We start from the raw sequence: 17,258 nt of genomic DNA on the forward strand, positions 1-17,258 counted from the left end.
TATTCAGGTTTAGCGTTTACAATAAAACCGTATTACTAATGATCAGATCTGATCTGAGGAGCCTCAGGTGCTACCATCTTTATGCGGTCTGAAATCGTCGTTGGCTGAGTGTTACTGGTCAAAATAATGACAACTCAAAGTTTCAGAACAGAGCAACATTTTAAAGAAGCCATCCCTGTGAGGTTAGTGTTGCAGGTAATTGGTGCATACCAGGGAGTAGTTTTTTGTAGCCTTTGACCCGGTTCTTGTTTTCATAAACAGGAAACATGTTTTATATAACATGTGTCAATACATTTGCACTTTGGGTCTCTGCCGGACAGCCGACAAACAAAACTAGTCTGGTTTTAATATCGTACACATGGAAGGATTACTGAGATAACAGGAGCCAAATACTTAGCATCGACCCATACTAATGCTGGCACAGAGGTGGTGTAAACCTTTGCTGAAACATCTTTACTTTAGACACATTTCACTCTTTATTAGTATTAGTCAAATGTACGAAAATAAACTGGACACTGATGTTTGTCGAAGAGATTTATTGAAAAATAAAACTGCCACTGTCACCATATAAGCCAGGAAGAGCAGAAACTGTTGAAGGAGCCCTGTCAGAAATCCACCTGAACAACTGCATTTGTTTTAAAATCAAGTGATGGGGACAAAGCAGAGGAGGAAACTCCCGCTGCACAGTGATGCTGATCTGATTTTATCACAAAGGATGTGCAAAAAAAAAAAAAAAAAAACAACAACTAAAAAATAAAAAGCAAAAACAACAGGAATGTTGCATCATATTTAAAGGCATGCAAGCTGGCAATTATCTCCCTCTGCCATCATAATCAGGAACTAAACAGATCAACCCAGGCATCGAACAACAACATTTACAAATTTTCAATGGGGAACCTTTTTTTTTTTTCCCCTTTCCCAAGAAGAAATGGCTTCTTGGTTCTCAGAAATTCATCCATTTACTCCACGGAGATCCTCAAATTACTGCTAAAAGTAATCTTCAACATTACCTTCTTACAAATCAGTGTTGGGGAAAAAAAGGAAAAGAAATATGGCCTACACAGCAACAGCAACATTTAAAACAATCTGTATCTAGTGGAAAATTTGTTTTTATCTGCTGTACTGATTACATCTCAAACAAGGATGCACATAGACTACAGCCCTGGGGAGAAAAACCGCACGAAACCGGGACAAGACAGACAAATTCAAAAACAACAAGAAAAAAAAGAAGTTGCTGCCAGGGTGTAAAAGCAGAGAGGGTGCAGGGGTTAAGGGTTTGTCTTAGGGACAGTGGTGGAGGGAAAGAGGGGGGGGGGCAAATAGTCGCCTTCGCTCAGTCGTCTGCTGGAGTAGGGCTTCGGTTTGGAGTTGCCGAACGGGAACGACTGAAACAGAAAGGAAGAGGAATTAGCCCGCCGCAGGGGAGGGGTGGAAGAAAGTTCGGACAGGTGTTAACATTCTTAACAACAACCCTTGACCTCTCAGGTACACTTCATGTCATCTGCCTCTAATCTTTTCAGAAATAGCTATCTATGTTCAAAAGCTAAATTCATAATTGAACCCCCAGAGCAAACGCTCATTGAAATAAATGGCAGGTCTTTGATTGACACTGTCTCATGTTTTGCTTCTAGAGCTGCTGGTTAGCAGCATTTGTGCTCTAAGAAATGCAGAACTCAATCCTCCCCTTACCTACAAACACAGACAAGTTGCTTCAAATGGTAACGATGAGGCAACAAGTGAGACACAGTGAGAAAAACGTATCAGACACATCATCCCACTAATATTCATGGTGCCTGTTTGTCTTTCACTCACTCGCCCAAGCGCTCTCACATGCAGACACACACTTACGTACTATGAGCATGCTTGTTAAAAAGGATCAACTTTAACTTCTACAAAACACCTTTTTTTTTTCAGACTACATCAAGCCTGCAAATGTTTCTTTTCACCATCAACATGAGCTTGTCAGGGGGTTTGATTTTTGGTTACCTTTGGAGACAGTGGCAGAAACAACAAGTACAGAGAAGCGAAGGATGAAAGGACTGAAGGACGGATGACTACAACTTGGAGATACACTGCGCTGGGAGGCTCTTGAAGACTGATCTCTCGTCAGCTCTCTCACTTTCAGAAGCTAAGACAGAGGCGAAGAACTCTGGTAGGTAGGTAGGGGGTCTGGTAGGTAGGTAATGGATTTAAAAATGCCGAACTGTGATCTGTGTGGGTCAGCCCTCTGGTACATCTGAAGGCTGGCTGGCTGGGTGACTCTAGTTGAGCAACTGTATGTGTGCACGGGCTGATCTCGTCTGAGCGTGTGCGTCGGTTGGAACAGACACCCATTCACTGTGGGGAGGGTTCGGTCGGTAGGTCGACCTCTTTCTCGCTGTCTAACACCAGATGCAGGCGAAGGCTGATCTCAGGTCAGCGCTTAGTCAACCTCCCGCAGGACGTACACACCGCCAGCTGGCAGACCCTGGGCCTGGGATCAGCTGCGGTGTCAGTGCAGTGCTCAGCTCCCACCACACGCTTTAAAGAAAATATGAAAAATAAACAAACTGTGCTGCAAAGATGCTTACCGCAAGTCACACCTACGGCGTCGCTTTGTCTGATCTCTGCTAGTAGCTGTTTTTACTTTTTTCCTCTTTTGATAGAGCCAGATTCAGTAAATTTTAAGAAAGAATAAAAACATTAAATTCTTTGTTTAACACTTGTCAATCCAGTAAATTTTTAAAAAGTAATAATTCTGTCAGCTTAAGATAAATTTAGACCAAGGTACATCAGTGAGGAAAATATCAAAGGAAGGCAAGAGCAGAGGTAGTCTTTCATGTGCTTTCTTTTCAGGGTAAAGGCCTGATTAAGAGCCAAGCTGCAAAGCGCTGACAATACAGAGCCATCAAGAGCTGAAAAAGAGAGCACAGGAAAGAGATCCAGTCATTCCTCTAGGTATACCTCCCTAGACCAGACAGAGGGCCGGGATCCCTGTCCTAAACCCCACCCACTCCACTGCTGGCAGCGGAGGCAGAAGATCTCTCTGTGCTGAAGAGGCTGACGGATCTCGGAGGTCGTCCATCTCGTCATCCCGCCATCCCGTGGTGGTCGGCTGACAGCAGCATGCCGCTTCCAGTTGGAAGGAGGGTCTATTTAATTCCCTGCCTTACTCTGGCTAAGGTGGAAAAACTTAACTGACCCTCAGCAGGAACGCAAGATATCTAAAATCTGTTATTCTTGATCTAAAACTTAGATTATGTTTTGGTTTAAAGAAGAAAAAAAAAAGACTAAGCATCAGAAACTCAAACTGTCTACACCCTGTCCAAGTGAGAGAGAACATCTAGACCGAGGGCTTACCTGTTCCTCTTGTGGTTAGCAGACTGAGAACGTGACCGGGATCTGGACACAGAGCGCCCTCTGGGAGCAGAACCGGACCGAGAACGAGACCTGGAACGACTGATTAAAGACAGAAAATATTTTAGACACCTTCAGATGATAAAGACGATCTTATATCTGCAGACACATGTAAATGTGTCTGCAGAGCTGCATTTCCCTGCTCAGCTGAATTCTGTTAAACACTTCAAGAAGTTCAACTCATCTTGCAAGCCTGTTATAATTAAGGATAGGCATCTGTCAAACCAGAACACTATTCGATCCTCACTCTAAACCATTCCTCTAGTCTTTGAAGATCGCTCCCACCTAACGGCCATTAAATTTCTGCCCAGTCGTGGCACACCCGAGACATGCTCCCTTTACCTGGCAGAGTCTTTACTGAGCCTCACCTTCGTTTCTCACTCACACACATACCTTTGAAGGTTTTTCCTGCTGCATGCCATTCTTAATTGCTCCTTGGGTCTTTCTGATTCTGATCTAAACTCACCACCTGTTACACACCTGGGCTGCAGTCAATTAGTTCTTAGGAAAGTTGGTAATTGAGAGAAGTGACCCTGAAGTATGTGCAGCCAAAACACCAGAGTGTCAAGTTCTCTAAATACTAAGGAAGGATGGAGGATGCTTGAAGACTTGTCCAATGTCATTTATTTATTTAGATATTACAGCCGCATTACTGCCACCTTTTGGCAGTAGTAGTGTGTTCCACTGTAACAGTAGCCAGTAAGCATCGACCAAGTCAACCATTTTTTAAATAATGTATTACTGAAGTGGCCATCACCATTAATAATGCTTGTTCATCATCACTACACCATCCATACATTAACATGAAAAGCACAGCGAGTCCATGTTACCACTGAAAAAAGTGATTTACAGGGAAGAACCGAGTGATATACAAATGTAATTTCTCATGTAGCAGCGGTCAGAGCACAGCATCAGAGCAACAAACAAATTCACTGCGTCTCTCTAACAGTGAGTTTGGGATAAGAATAGCTGTGGACAACTCACCTTCTGGCTGGAGTCCTGGACTTTGAGCGGGCAGGGGATCCAGACCTGATGTCACAAAACAAAAAGCAGCGATTTCAATAAAACTTTGGAGAACAGCAGGAACACCCAGTAATTACTCTCCAACTTGTTTCTTAAAGAGGTTTCAGTATCACAGACAAATGTCCATATGCTACAATAACCACACTTTGTAACCAGTTTTAACGACACACCCGTCATCAGTGTTTGATGTAAGATGGTCATAAAACTTTGTGTTTAACACTTTTAGAAGTGTTTTTAAACTTCCTCAGGTTTAAAATGTTTGAGAAACAAACAGCCAAAACATAACAGGATGTTAAGCACGATTACAGAAGACGTTTGGCTCAACTCTCTGTGGACTACCTGTGTTTTGTGCATGGTGACCAAGGAAACCCTGTAATGTGATCTGCTTTCAGTGATGCACACCACTCGCCCTACAACTGCGCAGGTCTCCTGAGGCTGCTGCCTGCGGCTCTCCTCACTGCGGCACTTTTTTCCTGCAGCAGAGGCAGACCCAGGCTACTCGGGTCTAACACCTAGTTCATGCTGGCTGCTGCCGTTTTGTCTCTTGCAAAGGGTGTTGTGTTTTGGTGTCGTTTTGCTTGCTTATGCACCTCATGATCTTTGTAACCTGGTGCATGAGGTGTGGCCAGGTTGATGACATGAATGTCACCTCCATTTCAATATCAGTCCAAGGGCTCAGATCAGCAAATTATACAAAGTGTGAGCTGGAAAAGTTGAGACTTTCTAGAGAAAACTGATGCTCAATCAGAGAGTGAAGAAAACTTTGTCATTTCAAATTATTTACTCCTTTACCAGCTCTGATTCTGAGTTGTTTAGGATGTTTTCCTTATTGGAGTACCAACAGCTACAAGAGACCTCAAGTGCCAGTATCTACAGCGACACGGCTACAGTCCTGTTACAGTTGGTGCATGCCCGTAAAACCAGCTTGTCCTGTCTCACACGTCTTTTTAATTGTTTTTATTGAGTCTTTACCTTTACATTTAAAGATTAAGTAAATGCCATGCTAAAAGACTTGTTTAGAAATGTAAGAAATACATGTTTAAGTTTTTTAAGGTAAGTTGGGCTAGAATATTAAGATTTCAATAATGACCAAAAGAGTTTTATTTTAAATAATTGAAGGCTTAACAGTTGACACAACTTTAGTTGCATAGTAGGCATCTGTTGTTATAGACCAACTTTAAGTCAGTTTCAGCCTCTGAGAAACTGAATTAGCAGCAGCTACTCATCTTCACTCATCATAGGAAACTGTATTCTTACCTGCTCCTGCGTCTGGAATAGGATGGCGATCTGCGTCGGCTCCTAAAAAACATAAATAAATAAAAGTTTGCACAACAGAGTTGGCAGAATAAACACCAGAAAAATTACACAGCTTAAGAGATTGCAATAACCACACGCCGACACAGTGATGAGCACATTTAGTCGTTGGCCTTTCCAAATCTACCACAACCAGATTTTCTTGTTGACATATCACAAGGTGTGTCTGTGCGTCAGTGTCGGCATACCTGCTGCGGCTGCGGGAGCGGGAGCGAGAGCGGTAGCGGCGCCCGCGGGACCTTGATCTGGAGCGGGATCGCGATCGAGAGCGAGACCTGCAATGAAAAATAAGAAACGAGTCCATCCGCATTAGTCATCCATAACATGGCACTGGTTTTATAATGGTACAAAATGGCAAATGAGCTACATGAGCCTTCAAATGAAACATGCTTTCACTTCACCTGCTGCGACGGCCTCGCTTGCTAAAGCGGTAGCAGTCATAGGCGTAGTGACCCCTGTCCCCGCACTGGTAACACCGATCGTTGGGGTCGAACTGGCGACGGCTTGGCCGCCCACGGCCCTTTCTGGAGAGGCCTGTTGACATCTCCACACGAACACGGGAACCACAGAGGATCCTGAGCAGAACAATTCAGTTTTTCACTGTTAAGCACAGAATAATTAAAGAAAAAAAAAGAAAGAAAAGAAACACCCTGTACGTGAGACACACGAGGACCAGTCCAAGGAAAACATTTACTCACTTTCCGTCCATGCCTTTGACAGCATCTTCTGCATCTCTGGGATCCTCAAACTCCACAAAGGCAAACCCAGGAGGGTTCCTGGCCACCCACACACTTCTCAGTGGGCCGTAATAACTGAAGGCTCGCTCCAGCTCCCCCTTTGCAGCGCCATTGCCCAGGTCACCGACGTACACTTTACAGTCAGTGGCCCGAGACGAGCTACGGGAGGATGAGTAGTAGGACATTTTTTCCTCACCTGCAGGGAGATGGTAAATATATTTAAGACGGGGATCATAGTGAGAAGAATACAAAAACGTCCCTCTACATTTGGGAAATAAGATTAAATGGAGTAAACTGTTGTGTCCCATCAAATTTACTCAGATTTAACTTTTTAAAAATTTTATATAGGAAAGGTTGAAATTTCTAGAATATGCTTGTTTTCTGCCAGATGTTACAGTTAGTGCATGACTGCTGCGTGGAAGTGTGTCAGAATCTTTCTTTCTTTTAAACGTCAGGTTACTCAGAGCAGCCGGAGCACAATAGCTCAACTTTTCATTGACAAATTGTATGTAATTTGTATAGTATTTTTTCTCTCTCTTATTTTCTTTTCTAAATGTACTTGTATATTGTTCACATGTTGAAATAAATTACCAATCAATCAATCGAAGTCAATGAAATTGAAGGACTTAATGGCAGATTTTCAACAACCGTATTCATGTGAGTGACACATGGTGAAATATCCCTTTGTGTTTCATGTGAATGCATCATTAAATCCTCAGGTGTGGTCCTCCTGCCCTTTCCAAAAATTTACACTTAAATCTAAAGGTGAGCTTTTACCACTGGCTTTATAAGTACCTACATGTAGAGATCAGGTTTCCTGAATTAGCGACCGTGTTTTGTGTCTCCTACTATCTGGGTTGTACCTAATGCTTATCTAGTTTGGTTAATATTGCATACATTAAGACAGTTGGAAAAGTGATTATAAACCCATGACCCTTACAGCGAGGGGGACCTGGTAGCTCTGGTATATTTTGCTGGCATGGTTTGGAACTATAGAAAGACTCCCTGCAGATACTTGAATCAACCAGCTGTATATAAACTGGGGGGGGGGGGGGGACGACGACTATATTGCAGAACACCAAGGCTGTTTGAAGGAACAGTGAGATGTTAAAGTGCCATAATTGATCTGCAATCTTACAGCGTGCCAGAAACATCCTACACCTTTAAACAAAGATCTAGGGCTGTGCGATATGACCAAAATCTCATATCCCGATACAAGACATCTATCGTCCGATAACGATATAATATTAAAAAAAAAAAAAAAAAAAAAAAATTATATATATATAAATCACAAAAATTTTACATTTTCTGTACATTCTGAGAATCGCGGGCAGCTCGACTTGCGTAAAGTGTTTCCAGCTGGGCGTCGTGCACCTGGAGTCGACCGAAGCATGAAACGACACATTTTTAGACATAAGTTGTAACAGCCGCCGTTTTCTTTGTGAGTATTTATTACACGGCGTGCTGCGGGGCAAGGCCTGTTCTAACGTTTGAGTCTAAGGTCTATTTTTTAGCACCTGGCGGCTCTTTTTTGCTTCTCATTCGTAAACACTCTGCATACTCTTTTATGTGATTAGGTGTATTTTGAAAGGTCTCAACAGGATCTTGAGCTTTATTGTGAAAGGTTTATGTAGAAGATAAACAAGCGGAGGTTTTACCGTTGCTGTTGCTAACGACAACGCATAAAAACAGTCACTTGTCTGTCTGTAGTGTGGTTGTATTAAATATAAGAGAAAGAGAGAACTTTAAGAAATGAATATAGCCACTACAGTGACCATCAAAACCATGAAAAAATATTGCTGTAAACAGTTTATTTTGCGACACCACGAAACAAACGATAGCGTAAAATGAAACAATAGATGTTTTTATATCGTTATCCGATATATATCGTTATATCGAACAGCCCTACAAAGATCAATCACCTCCTTTTAATTTTAAAGTCAAATTCAGCCATTTCTGATTCAAACATATTCCTGGTGTATCCTGTAACCCTGGCAACTGACCACATGTGTGAAATTAAACTTGTCATCAAGCTCTGCAGAAGTACTTCCCACATCACCATTTTTAAAAATGTTTAATGCAGTAGGACCTCATGTGGTTGGCCTGACACTGTTCCACCTATTTTAAACATGCCATTGTTCCACCCTGGCTGAAAACAAATGTAGCCAGGACCAATCTTTACTGCCTTATTTCCCACAGATTTTAGAAAAGGTTAGAGCTGAGCAGGATTTTCCTTTTCTGGAAAGGCAGAAAAAGTCAGTGACACTTTGATGGGCTCAGGAGCAAATTATACAAGTTTTGATACTGTACAAGTAGGTAATATCAAGTGGTCGGTGTGTTCAATTGGTGTCCTGCAGACAGTTATCTTGTCATCATTTCTTGGAGAAAAGGCTGCCTTATCCTGTGGCGATCCAGAAGGATCTACACCTCTTGGACAGATAATTGCTCATTTTAAAAACATTTGCCATCTATATCCAGTGACATGCATCTGTCCTGTTCTTGCTGACCTAAGGAGCTCTCCACACTTGGTTAAACGCCAATTTCCTAAAGTTAAATTCTAACAAAACAGAAACTCTTATCACTGCTCCAGATATTTCCACCCCAAGAATCGTAGCCTTGGTTTCCAGGTGCTTGTGTTCTAATCTACAACTACTACTCGTTAAGATGTGTTATTTTTAAGATGGAAATGATGCAAACTGTTAATGCTTTTACATTTTTTGTAAATTTTAAAGCTTTGAAAAGCAAAGCACCCAGTATATTAATGCCTCTTACTCGTTTAAAAACGCAGAGATAAGAAATTTGGCATACTGGCTACATAAAGGCTTTCTTTTATTGATTCCGAGGTGGGTTAAAAACCGCTTAAAAAAATCCTATTGACACAGCCATTGGGGTGATTGTGTGTCCGACTTGGGTTGATCATGTCCGTTTCATTGTTTCGTTTCGTCTTCTTTTGTATCAGGTACTTAAAAGATAACCTTTATCCATCAATGCTTTTACAAAGGTCATCTTTCACACGCAGGTACGACGCTCGTCATTTATTAACCGGACCAGTAGCTTTTTGAAGTTCACTACATCTATATATCTGATAACGGCCAGGCCCCGAGGCCCTCCGATCTGGTTGGATTAAACTATATTCGCTGATCGATCTGTGTAATTTACCGGCGTCTTATACAATACGATCGTTTGTCTCCCGCGTATTTTTAAGCGAACACCGCTGGGTATCCGTTCAGGAAACCGGCGCTAACCTCCGTGTGCGTCTCACAGACGGAAGGCCACGCCACTTCCAGTTCAACACCACACTTTTAAACACCAACTTTATGCACGCAAATAAGCTAATCGGCTACAAGTAAAACAGAAACAGCAGCTCTTGTTGAGTTTGCTGCATACGCGCGAGCAGTTATTTTCGGAATTACTCGAGGCCTTGGTCCGCGCTTGCCTATAAACAATGGCGGTAGCACGCGTTAGCCCGATCTTACCTTCGTCCGATGATTTCTGATTCCGCTCCTAAGACGAACTTCAGCCGCGTCAAACTGAAGCCAGACGTCGTATCGTCACAGTCCAATTTGATTTCTGCGATTTAAACTGTTTACAAAGCCGAACAGACGATCATCAGGGACGCTTCCACATGGCTCTGCCGCAAGATGAGCGGCTACAAAAGCAAAAGAAACCAACCACCACTGCAAAGCGACTACCGCAGCTGCGCACTGTGACTTCAACAGCGAAGCCGGAAACGTCCGGTGAATATTTTCAAAATAAAACGACCAAAATGAAGAATTACCACAGCAAGAACTTCCCACTTTAAGTCCCAAAGCAGAAAAGCTGATGTACTTATAACTGCTACATTTCTTAATGACTACAACAATTGGCTCCACATTAGCTAAGCACGTGTATGGTTTCACAAGTAGTCAGTATATCTCTAATATGATCTTGTAGTTTTGCTTGCACTTCCTTGATTTAGTTTAATTTTAACCCTGAATTTTCCAAAAAGCCCGCTGATGCAAACCTCTGGACTCACAGATCGTTTGTCTACTTTAAACAAACACACAAACAAAAATTTTAAAATGTACTGCTGATATAATATGAGGATATGCCATATCCTTATTTATACCTACTGTCAAATTTTTGGAAACAAATTGTTTTAAAGATTATGAATAATAACATTGACAGTAACTAAATCTCTCCATATTAAATTTAACTCACAGTTAATCTTAATGGTAGAGCACGACACTAAAAACAGTAGGCTCATCAAAAGCATGATAAAGCTTTCTTTTTGAAATTTAAACATAAAACCTCCTGTTGAGACAAGCAAAAACAATGTTGTAAATTGATGTTTGTTTTTTAATGTCCCCTTGTGCTGATGTAACAGATCAACCTTAATAGACAAGCTGTGCAGATACTGTCTTTATTGTATCAGTAAATGCATCCCTGATATAAATGACATGTTCATTTCCTAACCATGTGGTGGAAACTCAAGAGATTTCAAACTTATTTTACATTGTGGGCCATTTACAGCCAATGTTGGTCTTAAGTAAGCTGGACCATTGAAACTAGCCTGTGACTCAGAAGCTTAACTGCACATTCAATCTTCAGGATATCTTCATGTAAGAAAAAAAAAAGTGCAATTTCCACACTGTGCTCATTTTTTCTGCATTATGAAGAAATGCTGGTGCAGTTATTGAAAATCATTCAGCAACTCTTTGGTCTTAAATTGTCAGAAATAAATGTATGAATTATATTATTCTGGTAGCTCACTGACCAAACTCACTGAATTAAATTAAGCTCCTAGGACCTGGCATCCACATTTGGGCACATCACATTTTAGGTTGTCTAGACAACAATACAAAATTTTGCTCTTTCAAATGGCTTTCAAATAAGCCATATTGCTCAAAGGGGCACAATTGTTTTTATACTCAGGAAAAAATGTTGCTGTGTTCGAGTTTTGCACATCATTACTCAATTGTGGCTTTATAGGGTTCTATCGAACCCTATAAAGCCAAACAGCAAAGAGAAATTAAAATTGCATGTCATGAAACAGTTTAGGCCATAGGATTTTAAATAAGCGTTACTTTTTCCTACTCCGTTTTTCAACACGTTATTTATTAATAATAATGGATTGCATTTATATAGCGCTTTTTGGGGCCCTCAAAGCACTTTACAATTCCACTATTCATTCACTCTCACATTCACACACTGGTGGAGGCAGCTACAGTTGTAGCCACAGCTGCCCTGGGGCAGACTGACAGAAGCAAGGCTGCCATATCGCGCCATCGGCCCCTCTGGCCAACACCAGTAGGCGGCAGGTGAAGTGTCTTGCCCAAGGACACAACGACAGACTGTCTGAGCTGGGGCTCGAACCGGCAACGTTCCGGTTACAAGACGAACTGCCAACTCTTTGAGCCACGATCGCCCCTGTGACTATGATTATGATTATTCTGTTTATAATGTGAGTCATCACAAGAGCCAAGGTGTTAAAGGTGCGAGTCATTTTTAATCCTGGGGTCAACAGGTGAAACACAGCCTCAGATAGCTTCAATAGCTATCTGAGGTAAGGTGTGAATGGGGGTTGAAGTGCCTGGGAAGGATTGAGAGGACTGCCTTGTAGGTGGCTGATAGCTGGTGTTGTAAACCACCCGCCCTCAGTTCAATAATGGTCGTTCACTTTTCTCTCGAATGGCCTGTCTTCTTTGTATAGCTGAGTATTGTCCTATCGAAGTGGCTCTTCTATGTTGTGTCTTACATTTATGAAGTGACTGCTTTGTTTCTCCAATTTAGAACTCAGGACTCCTCGCTGCACTGCACAGCAGTTTTGTTGGGAGTTTTGTCCATGGCATGAATCAGTTTTTGTGCAAGTGTGTGGCTAGGGTCTGTGGTGCACTGGGATGTCATGCTTGGTGAAAAAGTTCCTGAATTTCTCTGAAAAACCTGCTACATAAGGGATGAGAAAATTGTTCCACCTGTTACTGTGTTTCTACCTAGATGGTGTCTGACCTTTTTTCCTGTGCAGCTTCCCAAATTTGATGAAGGCCCAGTTGGGATAACCACATTTTAAGAGCTTTCTTTCTGTGTGTGTTCCTTTCCTTTACCTTTTGCTTTTTGTAACGTTTCCTGCCGGTTGATAATATCAAACAGTTCGTCCAGTGCCCATGTGGTTTCAGCGTGGGGGGGGGGATAATATATCTGCAATCATGCCTCGCTGGCTTAAAAGCCTGGATTTTGAGTTAACGTTGTTGTTGTTATGTTGAGCTGGCAGCGGGACAGCTGCAGCTGTGTGTGTCCAGCAACCGTCATTAAAGAAGTAAAAATTATCACAACGCCACTGGGTCTGTCGTGCATGTTTACAACGTCTAACAGGATACTGATTGGAGGTAAAGCTAGTCCTGTCGTGTGAGGAGTTGACTCCCTTTAATCGTTTTCGGACTGCATCTGCACTGGCTCAATTGTAGGCTTACAACTGTGAGATGACATCAAAGGATGCTATGGTTTCATGTAGAGTAAGCTTACACACCTTATTGGTGAAGTCTGAGTCTTTGATGTGGGGCATGTGTAGTCAAGATGGTGACGAGGTGTTTGGTGGTTTTTATTATTAAAAGTAGGACTCCTCCTTTGTGGATCAGTGCACTCAGATATATGGACTTTGAGTATCTCCAGAATAAAGGCGGTGGTATGTTGGGTGGTAAAGGGCTTATTCGCTTAGAGGTTGTTAATGACTTTTGCAATTAATTACTTTGTAGCTGCTTGTGAGGTCTCCCTTAAGACCTCATAAATGTTGCTGGGACTGAGGAATTATGCACCTTTCCAGTCAGCTGGTAGTACGTCGATGTTTTGGCCTTTACTCAGGGATGTGATGGGCTTTTCTTTAATGTTGAGGTTGGACAAAGGAATTCTTGCACTGTAGAGGGCCTCTTTAACAGTTTTCCCAATTTGCTTTGCTTCAGATAGTGTTCATTTATTAATCTTTATTACTGTTTCTGTAGCGGTGTTGAGATAAACTATGGAAGGCTGCTGTGGAGATATGAGAAACATGAGTCTTCTGAGTAGCACATCCTTTTCCGGTTTTCTGTTTGAGGTCCCCATCTAATAAGTTCATCGCCTACTTATTCTGGCTGGCTTTAGTTAGCCATCCTCCTGTTCTTTTCCAGATGGTCTGGATATTGACTTGAAGTGATACGTTTGTGTTTTTGGTTTACAAAGTTGTCTTTCTTTGTTTTTCATGAGTTGTGCCAACTGTGTCTTGTCCACAAACTTTTAAGATGGAGAAATGTAAGAGTGCTGCGAGTTCCTGCAGGGTCTGGTTTACTCTCGCTTTATAGCAAGAGTAAACCACCTATATTGAAATTAACCCATCTTATCCCTTCACTCATGAACTGTTTCTGTGCTTCCCATAAGATGTCTCTTGACTGTAAACCCAAGTCTGGATTGTCTGCATCTCAGACCATGTCCACACTAATACGTTTTTGTTTGTAAACGCATCTTTTTCTCTCCATTTTGGCCTTCCGTCCACACTGAGACGGCATTTTTGGTCAAGGAAAACTGAGTTTTTTGAAAACGCTCTCGAAAGTGGATAAATTTGAAATCACTGTTTTTGTGTCACAGTGTGGACTGTGAAAACGGAGGCTTTCGAAAACGATGTCATACGATGCAGTCATGTGACCAAGTCAACTAAGATGGTGGACTGAATTCTACAGCAGTTGTTTTGTTTGCTCTCAATTTTGACAGCCCTATTAAAGATTCATATCAGTTTGTACATGCTCCAGATAAAACTTGGCACTTTTCCTCAACATTTTGCAGCAACTTTTCAAAGAGCCGGAAAGTAAATAAACGGCAGATGGAAATGACACAGCTCAATCATATTACTTTTCACGCATGCACAGTACAGGAATGTAGCGTTTTCAGTGTGGATGTGGAGCGTTTGTAGACGAAAACACAGTTTTCCAATTTATCTGGGTTAGTGTAGACGTAGTCTCAGGTTAAAGCAGAGGTGGTTCTGATACATTTCCTAGAGGATAACAGAGTTCACAATGTCGAATAAACTTTTTCCTACTCCACTACTAACCGCCTGCTAACAACTAGAAATCTCACTCAATCCTAGTCTATGTGCATTGTTCTGCACAAAAATAAACTAAAACAAACCATTTTATACCAACCTTTTTAACCATCTACAAACACTGTTTCATCAACAAATGTTCAGCAAACACAAACCAGTCCGCAGAGTATGGCTACTTACTCACATTACCAATAAATGGCTAACAGAGGATTTAAGCTTTTCCAAAACAAATGATAGAACTTTGACAATGACAATGACAGCAACCTAGTGTTTGTAACCAGCAACAACAACAGGGACAAAACCCCATTTCGTTAAATGTGGCTCCAGCTTACAGCAAAGAGTCCAATTGAGCATTAATTTGTTTATAAAATAAAAAATAAAAAGTTTCTCAGTTTATAGTGTGTGCTTGGACTTTATATATCGAATCCAAGCACACATTAAAGCTTTCTTTTTACATTAAAAGTTTAACTGCAGACAACACCTGTCAAAAAACAAATAACTAAACCTTTTATGTGCTTAGCTATCAGCAAGGTGTTTAATTTAACCGGTCAGGTAAAGTTAGGACCAAGTTCTCTGTTCAGATGCATATTTTGATGTTGCCTTACTTCTGTAGCTTTACTGCAGATTTTCTTCTGTGTAACACAATTGGCGCTGGATGAAGCAGCTAAAAGAGTTCACTTTTCTTAATGTTGGATTTTGTTGATCAGGTGCTTTGATGAAAGACGCCTGCTAGTTTCTTCCCAGTAATGGTTTTACTGGTGATTATTGGAACAGCGCTGCTGTTTTGGACGCCAGAAAAGTGGTCTTTTACTCAACTGACTTCACCGTCCCAGTAACAGCTCCATCTCTTTGCAGCGACTCCAGCTCCAAGTTAAAGTGGGCCACTAACACAACAGTCACTGCTGCTGTTGTGTTATCAGTGTTTTGGTTTAAAACTGGGCCCTGTGTTTGCTTAATGTTGTCAAACTTTTTATTCACATGCTGCTCCTTAATATGTTTGTATTGCAGGTCAGTTTCTAGTCGCAAATGTGTGTGAAATGCTTGCATTTACATCATTTAACACATTGGCAGGCTACAGAGCCGGGCACTGAAAGAAGCATCGAAGCAAATACTGTTATAATCGAATCATCAACGTACTCGATGAATTGCTGCAGTCCTAATTTAAAACTACAATAAGATTTTTTTTCCATATCAGCAAGTCCTCTGTGAAATACAGTGATTCCTCACAACACTGAATTTTTGTGGTTTCATTCCCATTGAAAACAGTCACAGATGTACCAGGTCACACAGTTCTCACAGTTCTATGTTAGCCCAAGCATTTTTCTGTTGTGTGTCTAGTAAAGCTGCACACTTAAGTTGGCAAACTTAAAGCTTCTTCTTATGGTAATTTTCATTCAACACGTTGGCGTGATAACATCCGCTCATGTGGTTCGGCACATGAGTCACATGAAGCTCAAGTTGAAATCCTGAGACTTAATGAATACCATAAACCTGACTGCCTGGGTATGTATTTTTCTCTGTTTTCTTTGAACATGTGATCAGGGGAGAGCGCGAACGCAGTCCCCCACTACCAGAAATTATGCAGTCGAGATTCCCACATTTGGGGAATTCGCAGGGGTCAGCACAACCGGAGTGCAATGGCTGAGCCTCGCCCTGGGTGAACCAATTCAATTCAATTTTCAAAGGATTTTATTGTTCAGAAAAAAAATTACATCAATTCACTTTATAAATAAACCATCAAGATACAAAGGGGCCCAAATGGGGAAACCCACAAAGTGAAAAACAGAACAAAGGGGGAAAAAAATACTTTCACATTAGTTCTACATACAGATACTCAAATATTTTCTTGGCACTTTCCATATCTTTCTCTTGTTCTCTTCATTTTCTCCAAATAGATTTCTTATAATATAATCTTTTAACAGACAAGCCATAAAATTGATCACAACTCTTTCGGGTATTTCATATCTTTTAAACACACAAATATTTCTCGCCCTCCATAATGCATCTTTGACACAGTTCACTATTATCCACCAACACTTTCCCCCCTCCCCCAACTCACTTTCAGAAACCCATACATTATGCTTTTGTATGTCAACTCTTCTTTACACAAATCATTCAACCAATGACCTAATAAACTCCATACATTTTTAGTGAAGGGGCATTCCCAAAACAAATGTCTAACCGTCTCATCTTCCCCACACCACCTTCTTGGACACTGCGCACTCCTCGTGCACTCCCCTTTTTCCAAAAACGCTCTTGTAGGTAAACATTCCTGAACAGCTTGCCATGCTAAATCCTTATGGGAATTTAACAGTAACTTGTTATTAACATTGCCCCAAGCTATTTTGCTATGGATTTCACGGAGTTTCCCTATCAGAGACATACTGACTGTCGGGAATAATATCTCCTCTAAGTTGGCACGAGTTATCTCCCAAGGTGTAATCTGAGTCGAGAACTGTTTCAACGATTGAATCACCACATCATAAACTGCGGGGTATTGTTCAGAGAAGGGCACACTAAGGGGGAGGCGCACACCCCATGCCTGCAACACTCTCCAACCCACCCAAAACCTTGTAAAATATGGCCAAATCTTATCTTTAGGGTCACTGAAGCATGCCTTAAGCACTGGAGCGATAAACATCGCATTAAGCTTAGACGCAATTTCTGGGACTGCTCTCCCCCCTTTTTCTACCGGTCTGTACATAGTTTCTCTCTTCAGTCTCTCATGTTGGCCTCCCCAAAGG

General features: G+C 41.5%; 1 protein-coding gene and 1 pseudogene across 3 annotated transcripts; both read right to left on the minus strand.

Annotated features, from left to right (window-relative positions):
- Window positions 1–519: 519 nt before the first annotated feature.
- Window positions 520–10,177, minus strand: srsf7a (serine and arginine rich splicing factor 7a). Of its 3 annotated transcripts, XR_015124763.1 has the most exons (9): window positions 9,947–10,177; window positions 6,432–6,666; window positions 6,135–6,308; window positions 5,922–6,008; window positions 5,677–5,718; window positions 4,381–4,425; window positions 3,340–3,438; window positions 1,987–2,520; window positions 520–1,385 (listed from the first exon to the last, which is right to left on the minus strand). XR_015124763.1 is itself a non-coding variant. In XM_086262438.1 (8 exons), exons 2-8 carry the CDS (start codon window positions 6,653–6,655, stop codon window positions 1,334–1,336), a joined length of 723 nt encoding a protein of 240 aa, XP_086118564.1. In that variant the 5' UTR covers window positions 6,656–6,666; window positions 9,947–10,177; the 3' UTR covers window positions 520–1,333. The 3 variants fall into 3 exon arrangements, 2 of the variants coding, with proteins under 2 accessions (XP_086118564.1, XP_086118563.1); XM_086262438.1 differs by lacking the exon at window positions 1,987–2,520; XM_086262437.1 differs by having other exon boundaries at window positions 520–2,520.
- Window positions 10,178–16,053: 5,876 nt separating this feature from the next.
- Window positions 16,054–16,194, minus strand: LOC147315174 (U1 spliceosomal RNA; annotated as a pseudogene).
- Between the last annotated feature and the right edge of the window lie 1,064 nt (window positions 16,195–17,258).

The sequence above is a fragment of the Aulonocara sp. 'chitande type north' Nkhata Bay genome, linkage group LG14 (genome assembly GCF_057382095.1).
Source record: "Aulonocara sp. 'chitande type north' Nkhata Bay isolate Kocher_YH1m ecotype deep benthic linkage group LG14, A_spYH_male_GT1.1, whole genome shotgun sequence".
Classification (NCBI taxonomy): domain Eukaryota; kingdom Metazoa; phylum Chordata; class Actinopteri; order Cichliformes; family Cichlidae; genus Aulonocara; species Aulonocara sp. 'chitande type north' Nkhata Bay.

Bases quoted from the DNA above. Each gene is read 5' to 3' on its own strand.
- srsf7a (XM_086262437.1), bottom strand. From the start codon at position 6,655: ATGTCCTACTACTCATCCTCCCGTAGCTCGTCTCGGGCCACTGACTGT. The intron at 5,719-5,921 runs GTATGCCGACAC...TATGTTTTTTAG, and splicing joins CGCTCCCGCAGCCGCAGCAG to GAGCCGACGCAGATCGCCAT. The intron at 2,521-3,339 runs GTAAGCCCTCGG...TTTTCTTTAAAG, and splicing joins GCTAACCACAAGAGGAACAG to CGTGTGGTGGGAGCTGAGCA.